Below are 19,656 nucleotides of genomic sequence, written 5' to 3' on the forward strand. Positions count from 1 at the left end.
CTTTACATATCTGGTAAAATTTTAATGGCAGAGTTTAAATACAGCAAAATTTTTAGCAAAATTGTAATTTCATTATATAGTATAAAATGTTACATAATGACTATGTCATTTTTGCTATATTAATAATATTATCAAAATTTTGTTAAATTTAAGATATGAAAATTATCTCTATATATTAAAGCAGTAGTATAATATTCTACACACACTTTACAGTTTTCATGATATAACATATCTAAACATACCACCTCTTTGAGATGTGTCTGTTCGATCTCTAATTATCCTGATAGGGTCAGATAATACAATATATATATATATATATATATATATATATATATAATTATAAGCTAGCCAAGAAACATACGTAAAGCATGCATTTGCATGCAATATCACAACGCACGTACCACGACAACGTAGTTTCCTTCCACGACGATCCTCGTCGGATACGTTCGATCAATCGAAGAAGCCGCAACTGAAATCGCCCAAGGCTGGACATTCGAGACCAAACCCGGCGTCGGCCCCGAATTCCCCGCCGATAGCACCACTGTCACTCCCACCTGCATCGCGTGGAATGACCCGATCGCGGAGCTATAATTAAACAAGCCATCAAAAGGTGGATTTCGGCCGAACGATGCCGAGATCACGTCAACTCCGTCCCACAGTGCGTCGTCGAAGGCCTTCAGGACATCGGCGTCGCTGCAGATCAATTCATAGCCCCAACAGGCCTTGTAAACCGCCACGCGAGCCCTAGGTGCCCCGCCGCGGGCAATCCCTTTTGCCAGGCCTTGGAAACTCGCGCCTTTCGCTATGGAGCCCGCCGCCGTCGAGGCGGTGTGGGTCCCATGGCCCGCAAAGTCCCGGGCCGATCGGTATTCAGAAATATTTCTTTCTAGTAGGGATCCGTATTCGGCTTCAAAGCCTCCAGAGTAGTACCTCGCCCCGATTAGCTTGCGGTTGCAGTCTTTTTTAGGGTTGAACTTTTCGCCTCTCTCGCATTCTCCTCTCCATCTTGAGGGGATCGGTTTCATACCTGGCTCTTCTTTGAAGCTATCAGATTCTGGCCATACACCTACACACACACACACACACACACATATATATATATACATATATATAAAATAAATTATAATTACACACAAAGTACTTATTATTTCTTTTATATTTGGAGATGTATAATTAATTAAATATACATGTTTTAAAAATCATGATTATAATATATATCTATATATATATGTGATCATGATTAAGAGATCATAGTTATTAATTAATAACCTGAATCAATGATTCCAACAATAATGTCATGACCATAGGCAAGCTGAAGTGGAGTGGTGTGATGTTTGTAAGTGTTGGTCAAGCTAAGCCCCAAGAAATCCCAGCTTCTTGTGGTGTGAGAATGCATCATCTTGCTTTTGAAAAGTGATATTACTTCTTTCCTCTCTGCATGATATATATATGCCACATTAATCCAACAGTATGTTCGTGATTAATTAGAAATTTTTCTATCTTGATGAGCAAATGAGGATGGGAAAATTTTAATTAAATTTATAAAATCGTAATTATGAGGTAAATACTGGCTAAGACAGCTGCTTGGCTCGAATTGAGGATTGTTGAAAACCCCGAGAAACTGTGCTTGTAACTATACAGCATGGATTGCTTAGCATCTTCTTCACTGGAAAATATATAAGATGATAAAAATTAGCAAGGCAAGAGCCAATTAATATGTTAACAAGTAGACTGGTTAGCATTATTTAAGAAAAAAAGTAGTGAGCGCACAAAGAGAGAATAAAACCTAATTAAGTGATCATCAATTATATATAAATAACTAGCATATCACGGCAAAGAATATTTGAAAATGCTCATAATATAACAATCTAAAGAAAATTAACCTAGAGAAGACGCTTGAGAGGAGCTGAACATGGTGCTTGGAAGTGAGCTTTGGATCATCATGACATTTGCGCCCTAAATAAACTATGTAAACCTGAGGGGATAATGAAAGGAAAAAAAACAAAAAATTACATAACCGAAGAAAGAAAAGAGAGAAATACGCTAATGTCAATTAAAGTTACATGAGAAAACGATATACATAAACAAGAAAAAATAATATATGCGCGAAAAAGATAGAGATAAGAGGGAAATGCACTAATAATTAAAGATAGCAATAACAAAAGGCATGTGTAAAGCACTTATTTTTGGATGCGGTAAGTAAATTACATGTGGCGTGGGAGATGAGTGAATAACATAAAGCGAAATTAAGAGCAATAGGCCCCAAAAGCATTGGAAATTAGTAGCCATATTAATTGTAATATTGTATATGTAATAACCACATGGTCTGGTCGGGTTTATATATATAGTGCTGGGAGTTAGGGCTAATAAACTTGTGCTTTTCCAAGTGGGTGCGTGGGCTCCAAGGTTTTCAAAGCTTCAACAACACTGACATATGTACCTTCCTCTACATAATTATTATATTTTCTCCTCTTAAAGTAGCTAGTTAGCAGCTTGTCGAATAAAATCAGTTTATACCTTATTTAATTAATTTACTCTCTCTCTCTCTCCAAACCAACTTTAATTTATACCTGTATATACGATGCTTATGTAAAATTATAATTACGATAAAAAATCTATTAGCTAGGAACGTATATGCTTACAATTAATTTAGCTTCATCATCATATATTATATTCTTTCTTTAAATCAAGAGAAATTCACGTTGCCTTCGTCCTCCATGTCATTGCAATATTATCTTTGTATTAGCTCTTTATAACGAATTCTCTCTCTCTCTCTCTCTCTCTCTCTCTCGAACCAAATATTACAAATTTTGGTGGAAAGCCTTCAAGTTAAAAAAAAAAAAAAAAATACACAGACACACACACACACAACATACATGCATACACATATATGTTTATTTGTGCTTGTACATTGATAATTGATTGCCACAAACACGCTTATTATTTATCACTAAAAATACATAAATGCATATACACACATGCACACAATTATATCGACCGTTCTAATTTTAAATTTAATGCCATATATATGGCTGGCTAGTGTTAATTACATAGTCTAGTAGACAGCGTGTCATATTTCTATAAGGACTTTCATCAAGGTAATGGATGAAGCATGAACCTTTTTTTTTTGTTTTTTGTTTTTTTCTTTCTTGGTGAAGTATGGAGTACTCTTTGTACATCTACATAGGTAGAAAATAGTGATGTTTCCAAGCTAGCTAGATATATATATATATATATATATACACAGTTGTCTTATTCTTATGTTTTGTTTGCATTTGGTTTTGTTTTGTTTTTTTTAAAATTATTCTTAGTATCTTTCCTTCTTAGTTTTTCAAGACATTCTTTTCTTCTCTATTAATAAAGTTTTTGCTTATTAAAAAAAAGCTTGATATAGATTAGAAATCCCCTCTTTTATTATATATAGAAGTTTTGAGTTTACATTCTGTTCTTAATTTCTATTCCTTTCACCTGATCATAAGAGTCTTTATACAATTTGTTGTTATTTATCATATTGTTGGTATGCCCTACGCCATACTATGATGATTAAGCATCATAATAGGATATGAAATAATGAATAAATGTATATTTATGGCAAGAACCAAAGTAAATCTAGTTGGAAATGCTAATTTGTCTACAAGAAGCAACTAATTTTCAATTAAAAAAATCATTGCTTGGCTTGAATTTTTTTCTTCACACATTGCGTAATTCGAGGTTAATCGATCGGTTACGTGAATAGAGGTTTATGATCAAACTTAAGATCACTTTTGAGGCAAGTTTTTGATTTTCTAAGTTAAAAATCACATCATTTAACCTCTCCTATATGAATGCTAAGGACTATATTTAAGAACAAGCAACAAATTTCAGTCATAACAATCTATTATTGCATGTTTAACAAATCATAGTATAATTGAAATCAAGTATACACATCTATTTTGCTTTGGTAAGCAGGGATTTCAAGTGCAATACATGATAAAGATTTGCTCTCTCAGGACATTTTAAAGTTACTGAAATCATATAGTAGAATTTCGATAATCTCTACTTATATATATATATATATAACATTTACTTTAATACATAAGCAAAGATGATCACTAGTTGGCTAGTTGCTTCACATAACCACAATCATAATTAAATGTATAAACACATGTCTTGTCTGAATTGATGTTGGGAAAAATGGTAATTAAAGGTAATACAAACATTATATAAAAGATTATAATTAGCTATTATATATTGGATAACAAGATTAAGAGCTAGCTAGCTTTGCGTGTTAGTTGCTCTTTGTTTTGGCGTGAGGACACAAGAGTGACTAGTCTAGTAATAGCCTTGCAAATTATATCATATTACTAAAAAAGTAGCTCCCAAACCTATCGGATATATTTTATTCTCCATATATAAATAACACACGACACATGAACAAACTACAAAAGTAAGGAAGAGGGCGAGAGAAGGGATATAATATATTAATTCATTTAATGTAGAATTATATAATATTTGCAAACAAAAAAAAAAGAGTCAAATATAAATTTAACATTATAAACAACGCTTTGCACCAATTTCCTCGTAAATATGTTACTACTATTCATGAGTTGTATTATCTCGCTAGTAATTATTCAAAAATAACCAATAATATTGACGTTTAATAAGTTCTTGCTACACTCCATAAAGAGCACGTAAATCAAGGTTTTTGTTTTCAATAAAAAAAAAACCCTAAGTGCCTTTTATTTGTGACACGTTCACACAGAGAGATAAGTATTGACACACAAGGTTTTGGCGAGAAATTAAAACAATATATATAATAAAATTCAATTTAATTCTTTCTCTACTATTTCTTTCACGAAGTTTTTTGTTTTTGTTTTTGGAAGCCGTACAAGTTGCTATGTGAGCGAAATGCCAGACGACGTGTTCAATGTGGAGGTAAATCTTTGCCTTTTTTACATACTAATTAGACGCAAAGAAATGCCTCGAAGTTTTGCAACGCCTTTTGTGTTGTCGGGCAAAAAGCAACTTATGTTTGGCCTTACCTAGTTGCATGGCTTCGGGGATTCAGCTAATAAGAATGGTGTAAAATGACCTTTTTGCCCCGTTATGAGATCAAGTACATGATTATTCACTCGAGAAAATTAATCAGCATATTTACTGAAATCTTGCCAAAGTGGGGCCCCGGGGTATCATTACAAGCATTCGATTAAGGAAAACTCTGGTACTACTGAATTAAGGTATAATATTTCATGATTAAAAACATTAGCAAAGTATAAACTACTATAATTGTCAGTGTATTAGTGCATAAAAGTTTTTGCTTTATTATTGTAATGTAATTGTTATATGATACTCTATCACCCGAATATAATTACCATAATATGATCTATAACTAGCAAGTTATACATGGCTTACTAATCCATTACCAGCATATAATTGCCATCGCGTGATCAATATATAGGTAGCTAGTTAGATATAGCATTTGTAATTAACGTTTGTAATAATATATAGAGTTAAATTTATGGATAGTCCCTGAACTTTTTTTTCTTTTACAATTAGTCTATATAGTCAATTTTTTTTATGAATAGTCCTTAAACTTTAAAAGTATCTCATAAATGGTCATTCTGTTAAATTTTTTATGGAAACTGTTATCTTTGTCTTATTAAAAGGTCCTTAAACTATATTGTTTCTACTAAATTTAATCTCTAAACTTAAATATATATATATATATTATCTTAAAAATTATAAAATCAGAAAAAGAACTAAAAAATTTAAAAAGTCAAATAAAAAATAAAAAATAAAAAATGAAAATCTCTAAAGAACAACAACACAGGTCGTCATTTTGTCCACTAAAGAAATGAGGCTAGAGAGGGAAGGAGCGGCAGTGATGGATCGCGTGTGCACGGCAAGGGTAGGAAAGGAAAATAACAGAGGTGATGAGCAGATGGCAATAGAAGGGCCAACAAGCACAGGGCTAGGGGAGGATTCCATCCAAAATTTAATCAAGAGACGATTTATGAAACACTTTTAGAATTTAGGGACTTTTCATAAAAAAAAATTTAATTTACATAGACTAATTATAGAAAGAGAAAAAATTTCATGGACTATCCATATCCATGAATTTAACTCTAATATATATGGATATATAACATTATGATTAACAATACATCATATGGATACACACTTCTGTATTCATTATTCAACTCCAGTTTATTGTGTATGCTTACACAATTCATGATTATACTAGGCATGATTACCTCAATGCGTATGGTTATTGTTTATGCGCGCGTGAGAGAGAGAGAGAGAGTATGCCCTGCTAGCTTTCTTTCCATGTCACCTTTGGTCATTATCTATATCTCAACCATTTTCTTATAATGAAAATCGACAAATAGGCAGTATATATATATACAATTTACATGAGGTTTTGGCCCACTATGCATTTACAGGTGAAACTTAAAAAGGAGATAAATACCCGGTTCTTAGAGTATATGAGTATGAATTTTATCCTTACTTTTAATTAATATCTTTTTTAATTAAAGAACAATATTAGTTAAAAAGGTAATAATAAAGTGTAAAGAGTAAAAATTCAGAATTATACACTCTAAAGATAAGTTCAATAATTTTTTCTAGAACTTTCCTTGTGGATTATCGAGTGGATATCAATGGGAAAGGAAACAAAATACTTTTGTTGTCTTCCTATCATATGTTTTACTCAAAGAATCACGTCGAATAAAAATCCAAGGAACGGACATTTTGGAAAAAAAAAAAAAAAGCAATGGAGAATCTGAAGACCACTACAATTGGAGATTAAGGTATTGTTTGGTATAAGGGTTCTGAACTCAGAACTATGATTTTGGGTTCAAATCAGTTTTTGTTTACAAAAAGTAAAAATTGGTTCTGATTTGACTCACCCAGAATCAATGTTTGGTTTGAATGGTTATGATTCAAGATTTGAACCCTAATGTAATGTTTTAAACCATGAATCGCCCATGATTCTAAAACCACCTCCCTCCTTAGTTTTGGCTGGTTCAAACTCCTGATTTTAGTTCTGATTTCAGAATCATGATTTGAACTCAAAATCATGAGTCATGGTTCTAATTTTAAAATCAAAACTAGAACCACCATGATTTAAACTTTTATACTAAACAAACTTTAAACCATACTTACTCAATGAGATTTTATGGAAAAAAAAAAAAAAAGAATTACGTCGTCTACATGCGCACTGACGTCGAGGAAAGAAAGTAGGAACCCAAAAAAAAAAATATTGAAAGGAAAAAAATTGGTTTGGACTCTTGTGGAGCATAATTAGTAGTTCCTCATTACCAACAGGAATTCCTACTCTCACGGAGAACTGCTAGTGCAGAAGGGAACCGCTTTATCAGACGAAACTCTTTTCATGCATAATTCGAGGGCTTTTCATTTATCGGAGTATTATAAAGAAAAATATATGAAAATCTTTTTACAACAAAGAACACACACCGACACAAATATATACGTCGTTCTCGCTGATCTTCTCGTCAAGTCAACATGTTATACCATGTTTAATACAAAATGCCATTCTCAATGTCATATTTAAAATTAAAAATATGAAATTAAGTATTTGATACCTTAGTCTGATTTGTATATACATAATATCATTTCCAATGATATATCTACTTTTTACCATAATTATTCAGTTGTAAAAGTATATTTTTGATTTCAAAAATTAATTTGGAAATGTCAATATAATAATGATTAAATGAATAGTAAATGCATAAAACAATAGTAATCAAATACTAAAATTTGAAATATGTTATAATTTTGTGTTAAATTTGTCACAAAGTATAACATATGTTAAATTTAGTATCCAAAATAGATCAATTATATTGAAAAGTTATTTTTCTCCTCAAATGACAGACTAATTTGCTATTTCGTTAGAGATTTCCTTATCCTTTTTTCTAGCTTAGATGAATGTAGGACGTATGCGATACTAGTTATTTAATGGAAAAAAAAAATCCACTCCAAATATTAAGTTTCAATTAATAATAATTTTATTCAGGTAGTCCTCGACACTGATCAAGCATAAGTAGAACTGATGTCAAAAGCTATTCCAAAAACAAAAGTAGATTCAAAGACAAAGGAAGAAACCTAAGTTGCGCTTGTAATGGTACGAGTACTTGTGGGGCCATAATTATAATCGGTGCCTGCAATTGTGTTCACACATACAACCAAAGGACTCCTAACCTTATGGCCAAAACCATCTGACCAAACTACTTCCCCAAAGTCGTATCTGTCTTGAGAATTCTTCTTTGGTATGAGTGTCACGTAATACGTAATTTCTTCTTTGGACCATGAAAAGACTAAAACCCTAGGCCACACCACAACCTCCACTCCATCAGGCTTAACAATGCTGCTGAAATACACGGAAAATTTGCTTGGACTAACGTTGCGCACTGTCCTTTTGATCGTCGTAGCAGACTGAAGATCGGAAACTGTGATCGAAGGGTAATTTACGTTGGCATTCGATTTCATTACGCGCGAACAACTAGTGTCGATCTCTGGGGAGGAGAGAACCAAGGCCTTTATTTGTTTCTGGGAGTAGCCAAGGTTGCAGAGGAACAGAATGTAATCAACAGTTTTCATATCGTAAACTAAGCCCGGATCCATTGCCTTCAAGGGTTCGACGTGACCAGCGCCAATGTCAAAGGGGTCGGAAACTTTCTTTGAATCGCCATTTAGAATGTAGTCAAGGGAACTGTCCCTCGTATATGCTGTGACAAAAGACCAGCCCATGATCAATTTTTAAAAGAAAGAAAAAAAAAATGGAATTTTTAAAATCAAGATCACCTACTTTGGTATCGCATTAGTATTTATTATTTGCTGAAAAATTAAGCTATTAGGAGATAGAATGGGATTGAAATTCACGCATTTCTCAAATTTCATTACCTAAAAGACACATAATAACACAGATATAATAATCTATATAAGAGTTAATAATAGCGATCATATCTCCATATCTCTTCTTTAAGGTTGAAAAATTAGCAGATTGGAACTCGGACACTTGTTTTGGTACCATGTTTTATCTCTTGAAAATGTTAAGAAATTGTTTAGAGCAGTACTTCTAATGTTTTTACCTGTTGTCATGAGAGCGGACTTTATTGCGGCGGGAGACCAATTTGGATGTGCAGACTTGAGAAGGGCGACAATGCCAGAGACGTGAGGGCATGACATTGATGTTCCTGAGATAATATTCCAACTAACCGGTTGTTTGTAAAAATCAGAAGGAACAACAGTTGGAGGCGTTTTCGTTGGCCATGCAGCTAATATATTTACTCCTGGAGCGCTTATGTCTGGCTATTGATACGACAGTACGTTATACGTGATGTGCACCAAATTAAAATAGATCAATGGATCATTCCATTGATTAAATTAAATAAATGGATTTCTGAAATATTAATACAAATTATTTTTAGCTAAATATATAGTCTCACAATATATATATATATATATAAATATATATAAACTCATATACCTTAAGAATATCGGGTGCAAGGGAGCTTGGGCCTCTTGAAGAGAAGGATGCAACTCTTGGTGCTAATGACTTTCCGATAATAGTTTTAGCTGGTGCTATTTGCACAGTAGGGAGCCTACATAAAATTTATATATTAATAACAAATGATTTAGCATAAAAATTAGAGTATTATAATTTCACCAGTAGTTATCATCACATACAGGTACGTGCATACCGCATATATATGTATATGTGTGTGTGTATATGTGTGTGTATATATATATGTATACATACACACACATATATATATATATATATATGTTCATGCTGTGTTTTACCTCTGAAACAGAGCAAGATAGTGCTTAATTTTAGTTCCTTGATCAATGTCAACATAGACAGTAGGCCGAAAGGGATCAGGACCCGTCAGCTTTGTCACAGCTTGAACGAAGATCAAAGCTGACGCATTGACACCAAAAGCAGCCGCTTGTGCATCTCCAGCCTCTACCGGTCCGACGGAGGAGAAGCATAGCATAACCCTTCCGGTGGCTGTTTTTGAATTTTTCCGATAATTCAAGTTGCAAATCCTGAACCGTACGCAACGAATTATATGCATAATGCACGTTTTTTGGTCTTCAGAGGATGGTGATATAATTTACGCATACATGAGAGAAGAAAAAGTTCTTTTTTTAAAAGTTTTTGAGTTATCAATATAGGCATTTCTTTTACTAATTTAACCCCCCATATTTACTTTTTAGTGGTCAAGCTATCCTGAGGTTTATGAAATCTTATTATTAATTTTTTAAATGAATTTACCCTCGGGCCTCAATTAACAGACTATCTAAAAAAACAAAAATATAGTACGAGTTGATATAAGGGTTTTAAGAGGGATAAAATGGTAAAATAAACAATTAGATATAAGAGAAAGTAAGAAACTATTCTAAAATGAAAAGAAAAAGAAAACCTTATTTGGACCAGTGATACAATCTAGCTAGTTTTTTTATTTAAGATTTGCAGGTTTTTTTTTTTTCTTTCTAGATTTTTTTTAAACTGTTGCTCGTTCCTTTTATTATTTTCTCTTCTCACGTATCATCGTTGTAACAGATTATGATTAGGAATAGCAGACAACTTATTAGCTATGAAGTTAAAACTATGTATTAATATATTTCATGATAAATCTCAAGATAGCTAAATGGCCTATAAAAGTAATTGTTGGGAGCGATGAAAAGGGAGACAAGTGCAAGTTCTTAGAGGTCATCGTGTAAATATTCTGAGTCTTATAATGAAACAGATCAGTTCATATTTGATCAGGAAATATAACTCATAGTTAGTCCCGTCCAAATGGTCGTAATATCCATTCAAGTGTATATACTACTCACCCATTTGTGAAATATGTAATTGGATCCACCAGCTTTGCAGTAACTGGTGAAGTAATGAAGCTTTCCCCCTGCAAATGGTACTAATTATATACATGATATGTCAAAAAATAGTTTCTTTCTCTCTTGATATGGTAATAAAAGGTATCATACAGTAAAAACTAAAAAAAAAAAAAGAAGCAATTACCACGTAATGGTTACTTTTGTTTTTTTTAACCCTGTTGTGATCTCACGTCCCAATACACCACATGAAGTACAATTTTTATATGATATAATTCTTTAATTGGTTAATTATAATGAACATTATTTTATTATTTACAATATCTAGTAGTCACCATTACTACTAATTACATATTAACCAAAACATAGATTGGAAAAAATAGATTAGTGGCAGAGAAAAGAGTCGCAAACAGGAAACAGACATTGGCCCGTTTCGTTCTCTGATTCGAGTTTTTAATTCGAGTTGAGATGTGATTTTATGTGAGAGCTTTTTACTGTAGTAAAAAAGTTAGATGTGATTGTTTATGAGAGCTTTTTACTGTAGCAAAACTCAAATTTTAAACTCGAATCAGTGAAATGAACGGGGCCGTAACGTAATTAACCATGAATTGGCCTAGATTTAACTGCAATAATAATACCATGATGGAGAAGTTGCTTTCCACAATTATGTTGGTCGGAAACTTTCTATCGACAGAAGAGGCAGCAACAGAAATACCCCATGGCTCGACGTTTGAGACAAGACCCGGATCCGGTCCATCATTTCCGGCCGCAAAAACCACACTGATTCCCAGTTGCATTGCATGGAAGGAGCCAATAGCGTTACTCGATGCGAAAAGCTCCGGCAATGGCGGCGTCGACCCAATCGACGCCGATATCACGTGAACGCCGTCATGCAAAGCGTCGTCGAAAGCCGCCAATATATCCGCCTCACTGCACTGTCCCATGTAGTCCTTTCCCCAACATGCTTTGTAGACCGCCAGGCGAGCCCTAGGCGCTCCGCCCCTGGCAGTGCCCTGCCCTAACCCTAAGAAGCTCGCGTCGTTGGCTATGGACCCGACCGCGGTGGAGGCGGTGTGAGTTCCGTGGCCGAGAAAGTCTCTTGGTGATCGGTATTCGGGATTTCCACTCTTGTTTAGTAATCCGTACGACCTCTCGAAACCTTCGACGTAGTAACGAGCACCAATTAGCTTCTTGTTGCATGCCTTTTCAGGGTTAAACATTTCTCCTTTCACACATTTTCCTTTCCAAGTTGAAGGGATAGGTTTCATCCCCGGTTCTTCCTGAAAACTTTCAGATTCCGGCCATATACCTGTCTCGCATATATATATATATATATATTGCCGAATGATGCATGAAGTGAGCAATATAATTTATGTAATATTAGTTCTTTATGAAACATACAGACACACACACACACAGATATACCATTCATACATAAATACATAATATGTATTCGTGTGTGTGTGTGTATATATATATATATCGATTACAAAAGATAATTATGTATATGTTGAAGACCTGAATCAATCAATCCAACAATGATGTTATCACCATAGGCAAGCTGCAAAGGAGTGGCTTCGTCACTATTGCTCAAGCTGAGACCCATGAAGTCCCAGCTTCTGGTGGTGTGTAACTGCAGCATCTTGCTCTTGAAAATGGATATAACTTCTTCTTTCTCTGCAGTATTTTATACGTTAAATTGTGTACGATATTATAAGAGTCGTGTACTACGTATTATAATACAAATTTTCAGTTTTATGTATATTGTTTTTTTGGTTTGCCTTCTTTTGCTAAAGAATTTTTTAACTCGTTCAAACGTTAAGAAGAAAGGCCGAAAATTAATTCTGTAATTGGTCCAAATAATGTAAATCTATTCGTATTGGTCCCTGAACTACTGAAAAGTGCTATTTTAGTTCCGGAAGAATGGTCGTTCAAGTGGTGATTTATTACTAAAAATGTTCCATGCATGCAACTAATATGTTATTTAAATTATTTTATTTTATTTTTGTACATTGAGTGGGGAAACAATCCTTCAGAAGTTAAATTATTTTCTTTTTTTTTTTCGGGAAAGCTAACTTATTGATAATAGAAAGAAATTACTTTTAACATTGTAATTCATGCAGTCAATACTTTTAACATTTTTTGTTGAAGTTTTAACTGAAAGGGACTAAAGTAAGAACTTTGCCAAATTTTAAGGACGAAACCTTAAATTAATCCTAATTGTATGAATTTTTTGATATCTCCGTCAAAGAAAAGACTGATCTACTATTGATCTTAATATAAGGACAAAATCAATGTTATATACCAGCTTATTTATGTTTTATTCACCAATTATATATATACATGAAGTACACATATATATGATCAATAAAGAACATATAAAATTAATGAAAAGTTGTAGAAGAGGTTAGCATATTATTTACTGGCCAAGGCAGCTACTTGGCTTGAATTGAGCATTGCTGAAAAACCCGAGAGACTTTGCTTGTAGCTGTAGAGCATGGATTGCTTGGCATCTTCTTCACTGAAACATAATAATTACGCAAATAAATAAATAAATAAGACTTTATCAGACATATTCTAAAGATAGAGAGAGCAAGAATTGACGTTGAAAAGACGTTAGAAAGGAGTTGAAGATGGTGCGTTGAGGTGAGCTTCGGATCATTATGACTGTACTTGCGCCCTAAATAAACTATGTAAACCTGCGAAATATATTAATATCAAGAATTTGATAAAATTAGAGAGAAAATGATGTTACATTAGATCATTAATAATTAAAAAAACAACCATTAAAAGGAAAAAAAAAAAAAGGGTGTTCGAATCTCTAGTTGGATTAAAAGTTACTTCAGGCGTGGAAGTTGTGTGAGAAACATGATGAAATGAAAGGAGGAGCAATAGGACCCCAAAACAGTGAAGATTACACGAAGCCATTTTCATGTGTTTTGGATGAAGAAGCACATGGTTGGTCGGGGATTATATATAGTGTGTTGTACGTACTTAAATAAAGGAGGTATATCTATAACATGTGCTTTCTTAGTGGTCGGCATTCCAAACAAGTGGTAATATAGTGCGCGTGAGCTTCAAGGTTTTGAAAAGCTGCAACACTTCTGACATATTTGCTTCCTCTGTTCATCATGGTATTTTTCTCTTCTCTTCTAAGCTATAGCTTGCTATGTCTAGTACTTGGCATAAATATGTGTTCTAGGATAGGTCGTTTTCGTTTTCATTTTCTCTCTCTCTTTCCACTATTAGTTGGAGTCTACGTGTTGTGCCTATTTTCTCTATATATGTACTTTAGGTAGGAGCATAGCAAAGATTACTGTCAGAAATGTTCATCATACAGTTTGCTTTGAATTAATGCCACTAAGAGAATCGCATGTGGCTTATCATCATTATATCTTCTTAGCCTGTTTCAATTAGATTGTAATAAGGTAAAGTCGTCTAGCTTTGCTTAATTATAAGGGAAAGTGGTCTGGCTTTAACTTGTTAGGGGAGGATGGAGTTGTTAGTGGATGCTAATGTAATTTTTATGTGTCCATTTTTGTTTATACATGAGTAAATTTATTAAGAGCATCTAGACAACTTTCTAAATTTTTGTTAAAATAGTTAGAAAGCTATTTCAACTAGCGACTCATTTGAGTGAGTAACTTTAACCGTATTTCTTATTATAGCTAAACTATTTTATTTTAATATTTATTGAATTAAAATATAAATAACTTTTTTAAATTTTAAAAAGAACCCTTGCGCATTTATTACTGTTTAAAAGAATAAAATAATAAAAAATAAAATGGCTAGCCACTTTTTGCTAATTATATTTTGCCAGTATGAAATGCACTCTGGAGTTGAATATGTTTTAAAATTGATCTTAACTAAAATAAAGGGACTAAATTAATGTTTATTAAAAAAATGTTACAGAATACATTTAAAAAAATTATCATGTATATAAAGTTGTAAGTTTAAACCGGATCAAACGGCTGACCCAAAACTCGTAACTATTAGCCCGGGTCTGGCCGAGATTGACCAGAACCTCCGGGTGATGGGAGAGAGAGAAGGGCGAGGGCAAGGATCTAAAGAGAGAAGGCAGAGAGAGCAGGAGGGAGAGAAGTTAGAAAGAGAGAGAAAAAAAGAAACAACAAGTTTGAATTAGGGTTTAAACATGAGAAAGTAATGTTTTGAATGGGGGTATTTTAGTCTTTTAAATAATAATCAAAATATGAAAGGGAAATCAAAGAGCAACGTATAACCAAAAGGACAAAAATCCAGAACAATATTAATTAAAGTTGAGAAATTGTAGAGAACAACATTTTTTTTTTTTTGGATTGGGAGTGAAAATTAATAGCATTATTTAATTAAATAATTAATAACACAAAACAGATTAAAAAATTATCCCCGAAATGCCATGCAAGTGTCCATCAAAGCCTCTCCACCATTGCCAGCCATCGCCCAACAAGGGCGAGCTCCTTCAGTGTTGACGCGATCTTTCTTGCCCAGATCTGGTGATCAATCTGTAAGCTCTGCCGACGAGCACACCATCCTTACGCGATCTTCTCCAACAAACTCCTCCGGCGCCGACGTGCGATCTCCCATATCCGGCGAAGGGATCTTAAATTTGCGATCCTCGCCTCCGCCATCTCAGGCAACAACTCTAATAGCACTGACGAGATCTCTTTTATCTTTCGTGGTTAAGAAGATGAGAGTATGGAGCTTCGACATTCATCTCTGTAGACCTCCAATGGAAATCGAGGTGAAGATCTCCATTATCACAACGTTGTCGAACTCTATTGTCGTCGGGAGGATAGAAAAGTCAAACAGATGGTGAGGATAGAGAGAGGGAGCTAGAGCGACAGACGGACAGAGAAAGGAGGAGAGAGAGAATTTGGGGTTTTATTATAGGGGTAAATTTGGAATTGTATGGCGTAATAAATATTTTCAAATAGTTCAATAATTTTCACTTATGCCTCGTTTATTTCACCGATTTGAGTTTTTAGTTTTAAATTTTTACAGTAAAAAATTCTTATAAAATATCACATCTAATTTTTTTTACTACACTGAAAAGCTATAAGAAAATATCACATCTCAACTCGAATTGAAAACTCAAATCCGTGAAGTGAACGAGACCTTAAAGTTTTAACAAGAATAATCTTGACAAATAAAACGTATAAGTTATAATTTTTATTTTTTATTTTTATTTTATAATTTTTTTAGTTAAATAATTATATTAATAAAAAAGTATTTATGAAGAGTAAAATAAAAGTCCACTCACGAGTAAATCTCTCCTTTATAGCAAATGTTGTGAAGCCCATTATAAACCTTCAATAGGCCAGGTCCAAAGGCCTAAAGTTGGGAATTCAACTTTCTCTCTAATCTCGTGTGAAACGCGAAATACTATTGAGTTGGTATTGGACTACACAAAAAAACTCGTTTAAAATCACGGTTATACAAATTGTGAAAAAATAAGGAAAAGAAGAAAAAAAGTAAATTAGATTAAAAAGATTTAAAATAAAAGACATGAAAAAAAGACCGAAAAAGTATAAAAAAGTTCAAATTAAAAAAAAGTTTCGTTGCGTGGAGGGAAAAAAACTTTCGCACATAATTAAGGGAGAAACGCATTCTCCTTAGTTATGTAGAATAAATTTTATCTTATAATTTTATGTATAAAAGTGATTCGGGTGAATAACTAGACTTTATAAGCGATATTAAGCTTAATTCATACCTTTTTAAACTTATCAACAAAATGAATAAAAGAAAAAAAATAATATTACGAGGTTAATTATCAACGAAGAATATTTTTGCTACTATAAATAAATAGCGGCACACCTCATTTTATAGTGGTGAATTTTTTCGTCACTAATAGCCTTTTCTTATAGTGAATTTATGGAAATTTTTTTGGATGACGGTAAAAATTTATAAAAATTATAATGCATTAAATCACCGAGAACTTATAATTACTATAATATTGTCGAAGTTTTTGCTGAGCTTCCTCATCGATGGTCGTTGAGTCTCGGCTAATGTTGTTTGTTGCACTAAACCAGAAAAATCCAACAGAAAGTGAGGAGTGGAAATACAAATGGCAAGAGAGATTTTTTTTTTTTGGCTGTAAAAAATAGAAATAGAAAGAAACGGAACAGCGTTTCTTCTTCTTCTTCTTCTTGTTTTTTTTTTTTTTTTTTTTTTTTTTTTTTTTTTCTTTTAAGAAAATGTCATTTAATTGGCTACAACAAGGATTAAAGTTCACTATACAAGCCACGTTTTTCTAACATGCCTACATTCGGGTAAGAACATGCGCGAGGAAAGTGAGATTGATTTGTTAGGAACTTGGGATAGTCTTCCATTGTCGTTTTATGTTTTCCCTTATGTGTTCTTTGGTCGTTTGCCCGGTTGTCGTTTGGCATTGGCTTTTGGCCTTTAGTTATATTTGTACTCAGCTGTATATCACTCGTCAGACGAAGGGCCAGTTCAGATTTGGTAATTTTGAAAATATATATTGTTGAATACAATTGGGGCAGAGAACCCCATTTCTTCCTGTGCCATGAATTTGGCTTAGATCTCTTCCATTATGCTGCGTCATAATTAATGTGATTTTTGCAAAGTTTTCTGACGTAGTCAGACACAATGGCCGAGTTAACCTTTTAACGGAGATAAAAGTCACATCTCAATTTAAATTGAAAATTTTAAGACTGTTTATAAATCTATAGACTTAATCCACCTTACCCCAACCTAACCTGAAAAATGCAATTTTTAGTATTAATTTTTTTTTTCAGCCCATTCAATGTCTGGCCCGAAGTTTTGGGACAGGGTATGGGTTAGGCCTATAATGACTTACACACCCCAACCCAACCCGCGCCCTAACTTGTCTCCTCTAATATCTAATCCTAGGCAGATAACTCATTTCTACTCATAGCTTCTTTATGTTTAAATTAAGCCTCCATGTTTACTTTATGTTTGATATTGGATGAACTACTTTGCTTTATGTTTGATGTTAGATTGAACTTTGAGTTTTTATCTGTTTAAATGTTGGAGTTATTATTTCTATTTGATGATGAACTTTGAATGTTGGATTGAACTTTGAGTCTTTAATTCTTTAAATGTTGAAACCGACTACCCACCCCGCACCGCCCCAACCCAACCCAAACATCATTGAATTGTGAAATTTTTCTAACATCATTAGAGTAAAATATGTGCAACCCACACCCTTTAAGGCGGGAAAAGAAAAAATTCTACCCCGCACCAACTTAATCCATGCACTTTTTAAAAAAAAAAAAAAAATTAAAAACAATAGAATTCGGTGGAAATATATATGTAAAAACCGAATCTTAATAGGACAAAATGAGAAAACCAAAATTTTTTTCTAAGGGTCACAAAATATATATTATGTAGGGAGGTTCGAAAGAGGGAACTTTTGGGCCACCGTGCACTAAAATCTTTCCCTTTCACTTAGAAGTCCTGTCATAATATATAAATGCTGAAAGCAGCTTTTTGGAGATCAGAAGGGATTAATTAGTCATATTAATGGTGTTACATTGTTGAACTAGCCAGTAAGCTTAATTTCTTTCTATGCATATGTGCGTGTTTCCAACTAAGTTGACAAAGCAATGGATATCTTTATGATTTGTTTACATCCCACACCTAAAATTTAATGTGGAAAATTAAGCAATTTACGGCTTTGTTTAGAATTGATTTCGTTTTTATTTATCACGTTTTTTAAAAAAGAAAAAATGAAAACGTTTTCAAAATGACGTTTAGTGCAATAAAGACAAAAAACTGAAATAAAAATGATTTTTTAATTTAGTGTAAAATGAGAGAGAAATGAAAAACGACTTTTAGTCGTTTTTCATTTTTTATTTTTGTTTTCTCCTCTCTCGAGCTGAGAGAGAGAAAGATAGGTATTAATGAGTTTTTTTACATTGAAAACAGTTTCTTGATAAAATTATCAAACGTATTTTCAAAAATAATTTCTATCTGAGATTAAAAACGTTTTCATTTTCATTTTCATATTAAAACAAAATTATTTTGGAACGAATTTTAAACGCGCCCTACATTTCTTCTCCTTTAATCAAGATTTGTTAAATAATTATCTCATTCATACATATGGTAAACGTGAACAGTAGTAATAACATATATTAATATCATCTGCCGACCATTAAGACTATCCATAATTTATTTTCTCGATTAATTATGTAAGGTCTGCCGCCAGCAGTAATCACTTTACAGGGCAAACTCTACTCTTCGTGTTTTTTTATTTATTTATTTGGTACTAAAAAGTATAGATAGAAATTCTTACAGATTACGACTTTATGTGGGGCTCACAATTAGCCGTACATATATTCATGTATTCATATTTCTGGCATAGTTTTTGTGTTTGATAAGAGAGTGAATAATCTAGAGAAGCACGAGAAGTTTCTAAGCGATATTATAGAAAGGATTGAATGAAAAGCAGTTGTAGAGCACTACATTTGTACCCCCCAATCTCCTTTCAACACAAACCACGGAAAATTATGCTTTCTTTGAAGAGAAATTTAAAAGTTTTATAAAAGAAAATATTGTATTAAAAAGATGGGACTTTTTCTAGTGGTTTTTTTTAGAACATTGATATTTCTTACTTATTAGTCATTGAATATGTATTAAATCTAATTAAAAGTCAAATCATATATTAAAAAAATAATATAAATCTAACAGTTGATAAAAAAGAAACACGGATATTTTTAAAAAAAAATTCCTTAAAAAGATATGAACTATAATTGAAACCCATAAACACAAGGGGCACCTACATTTTCAATAAAGACATTTGATTAACTTTTTAATTACATACAAATATATATA

General features: G+C 32.9%; 2 protein-coding genes across 2 annotated transcripts; both read right to left on the reverse strand.

Annotated features, from left to right (window-relative positions):
- Window positions 1-386: 386 nt before the first annotated feature.
- Window positions 387-2,719, reverse strand: LOC21388557 (subtilisin-like protease SBT3.18). Its single transcript, XM_024169915.1, has 5 exons — window positions 2,702-2,719; window positions 1,884-1,975; window positions 1,569-1,666; window positions 1,270-1,434; window positions 387-1,066 (listed from the first exon to the last, which is right to left on the reverse strand). Exons 1-5 carry the CDS (start codon window positions 2,717-2,719, stop codon window positions 387-389), a joined length of 1,053 nt encoding a protein of 350 aa, XP_024025683.1.
- Window positions 2,720-8,026: 5,307 nt separating this feature from the next.
- Window positions 8,027-13,767, reverse strand: LOC21388558 (subtilisin-like protease SBT3.18). Its single transcript, XM_010104794.2, has 10 exons — window positions 13,681-13,767; window positions 13,444-13,538; window positions 13,263-13,360; window positions 12,358-12,516; window positions 11,478-12,148; window positions 10,843-10,910; window positions 9,805-10,050; window positions 9,488-9,602; window positions 9,090-9,309; window positions 8,027-8,726 (listed from the first exon to the last, which is right to left on the reverse strand). The coding sequence occupies exons 1-10, from the start codon at window positions 13,765-13,767 to the stop codon at window positions 8,104-8,106; spliced, it is 2,382 nt and encodes a 793-aa protein (XP_010103096.2). The 3' UTR covers window positions 8,027-8,103.
- Between the last annotated feature and the right edge of the window lie 5,889 nt (window positions 13,768-19,656).

This window comes from Morus notabilis, unplaced genomic scaffold, assembly GCF_000414095.1.
Source record: "Morus notabilis unplaced genomic scaffold, ASM41409v2 Scaffold1173, whole genome shotgun sequence".
Taxonomy (NCBI): domain Eukaryota; kingdom Viridiplantae; phylum Streptophyta; class Magnoliopsida; order Rosales; family Moraceae; genus Morus; species Morus notabilis.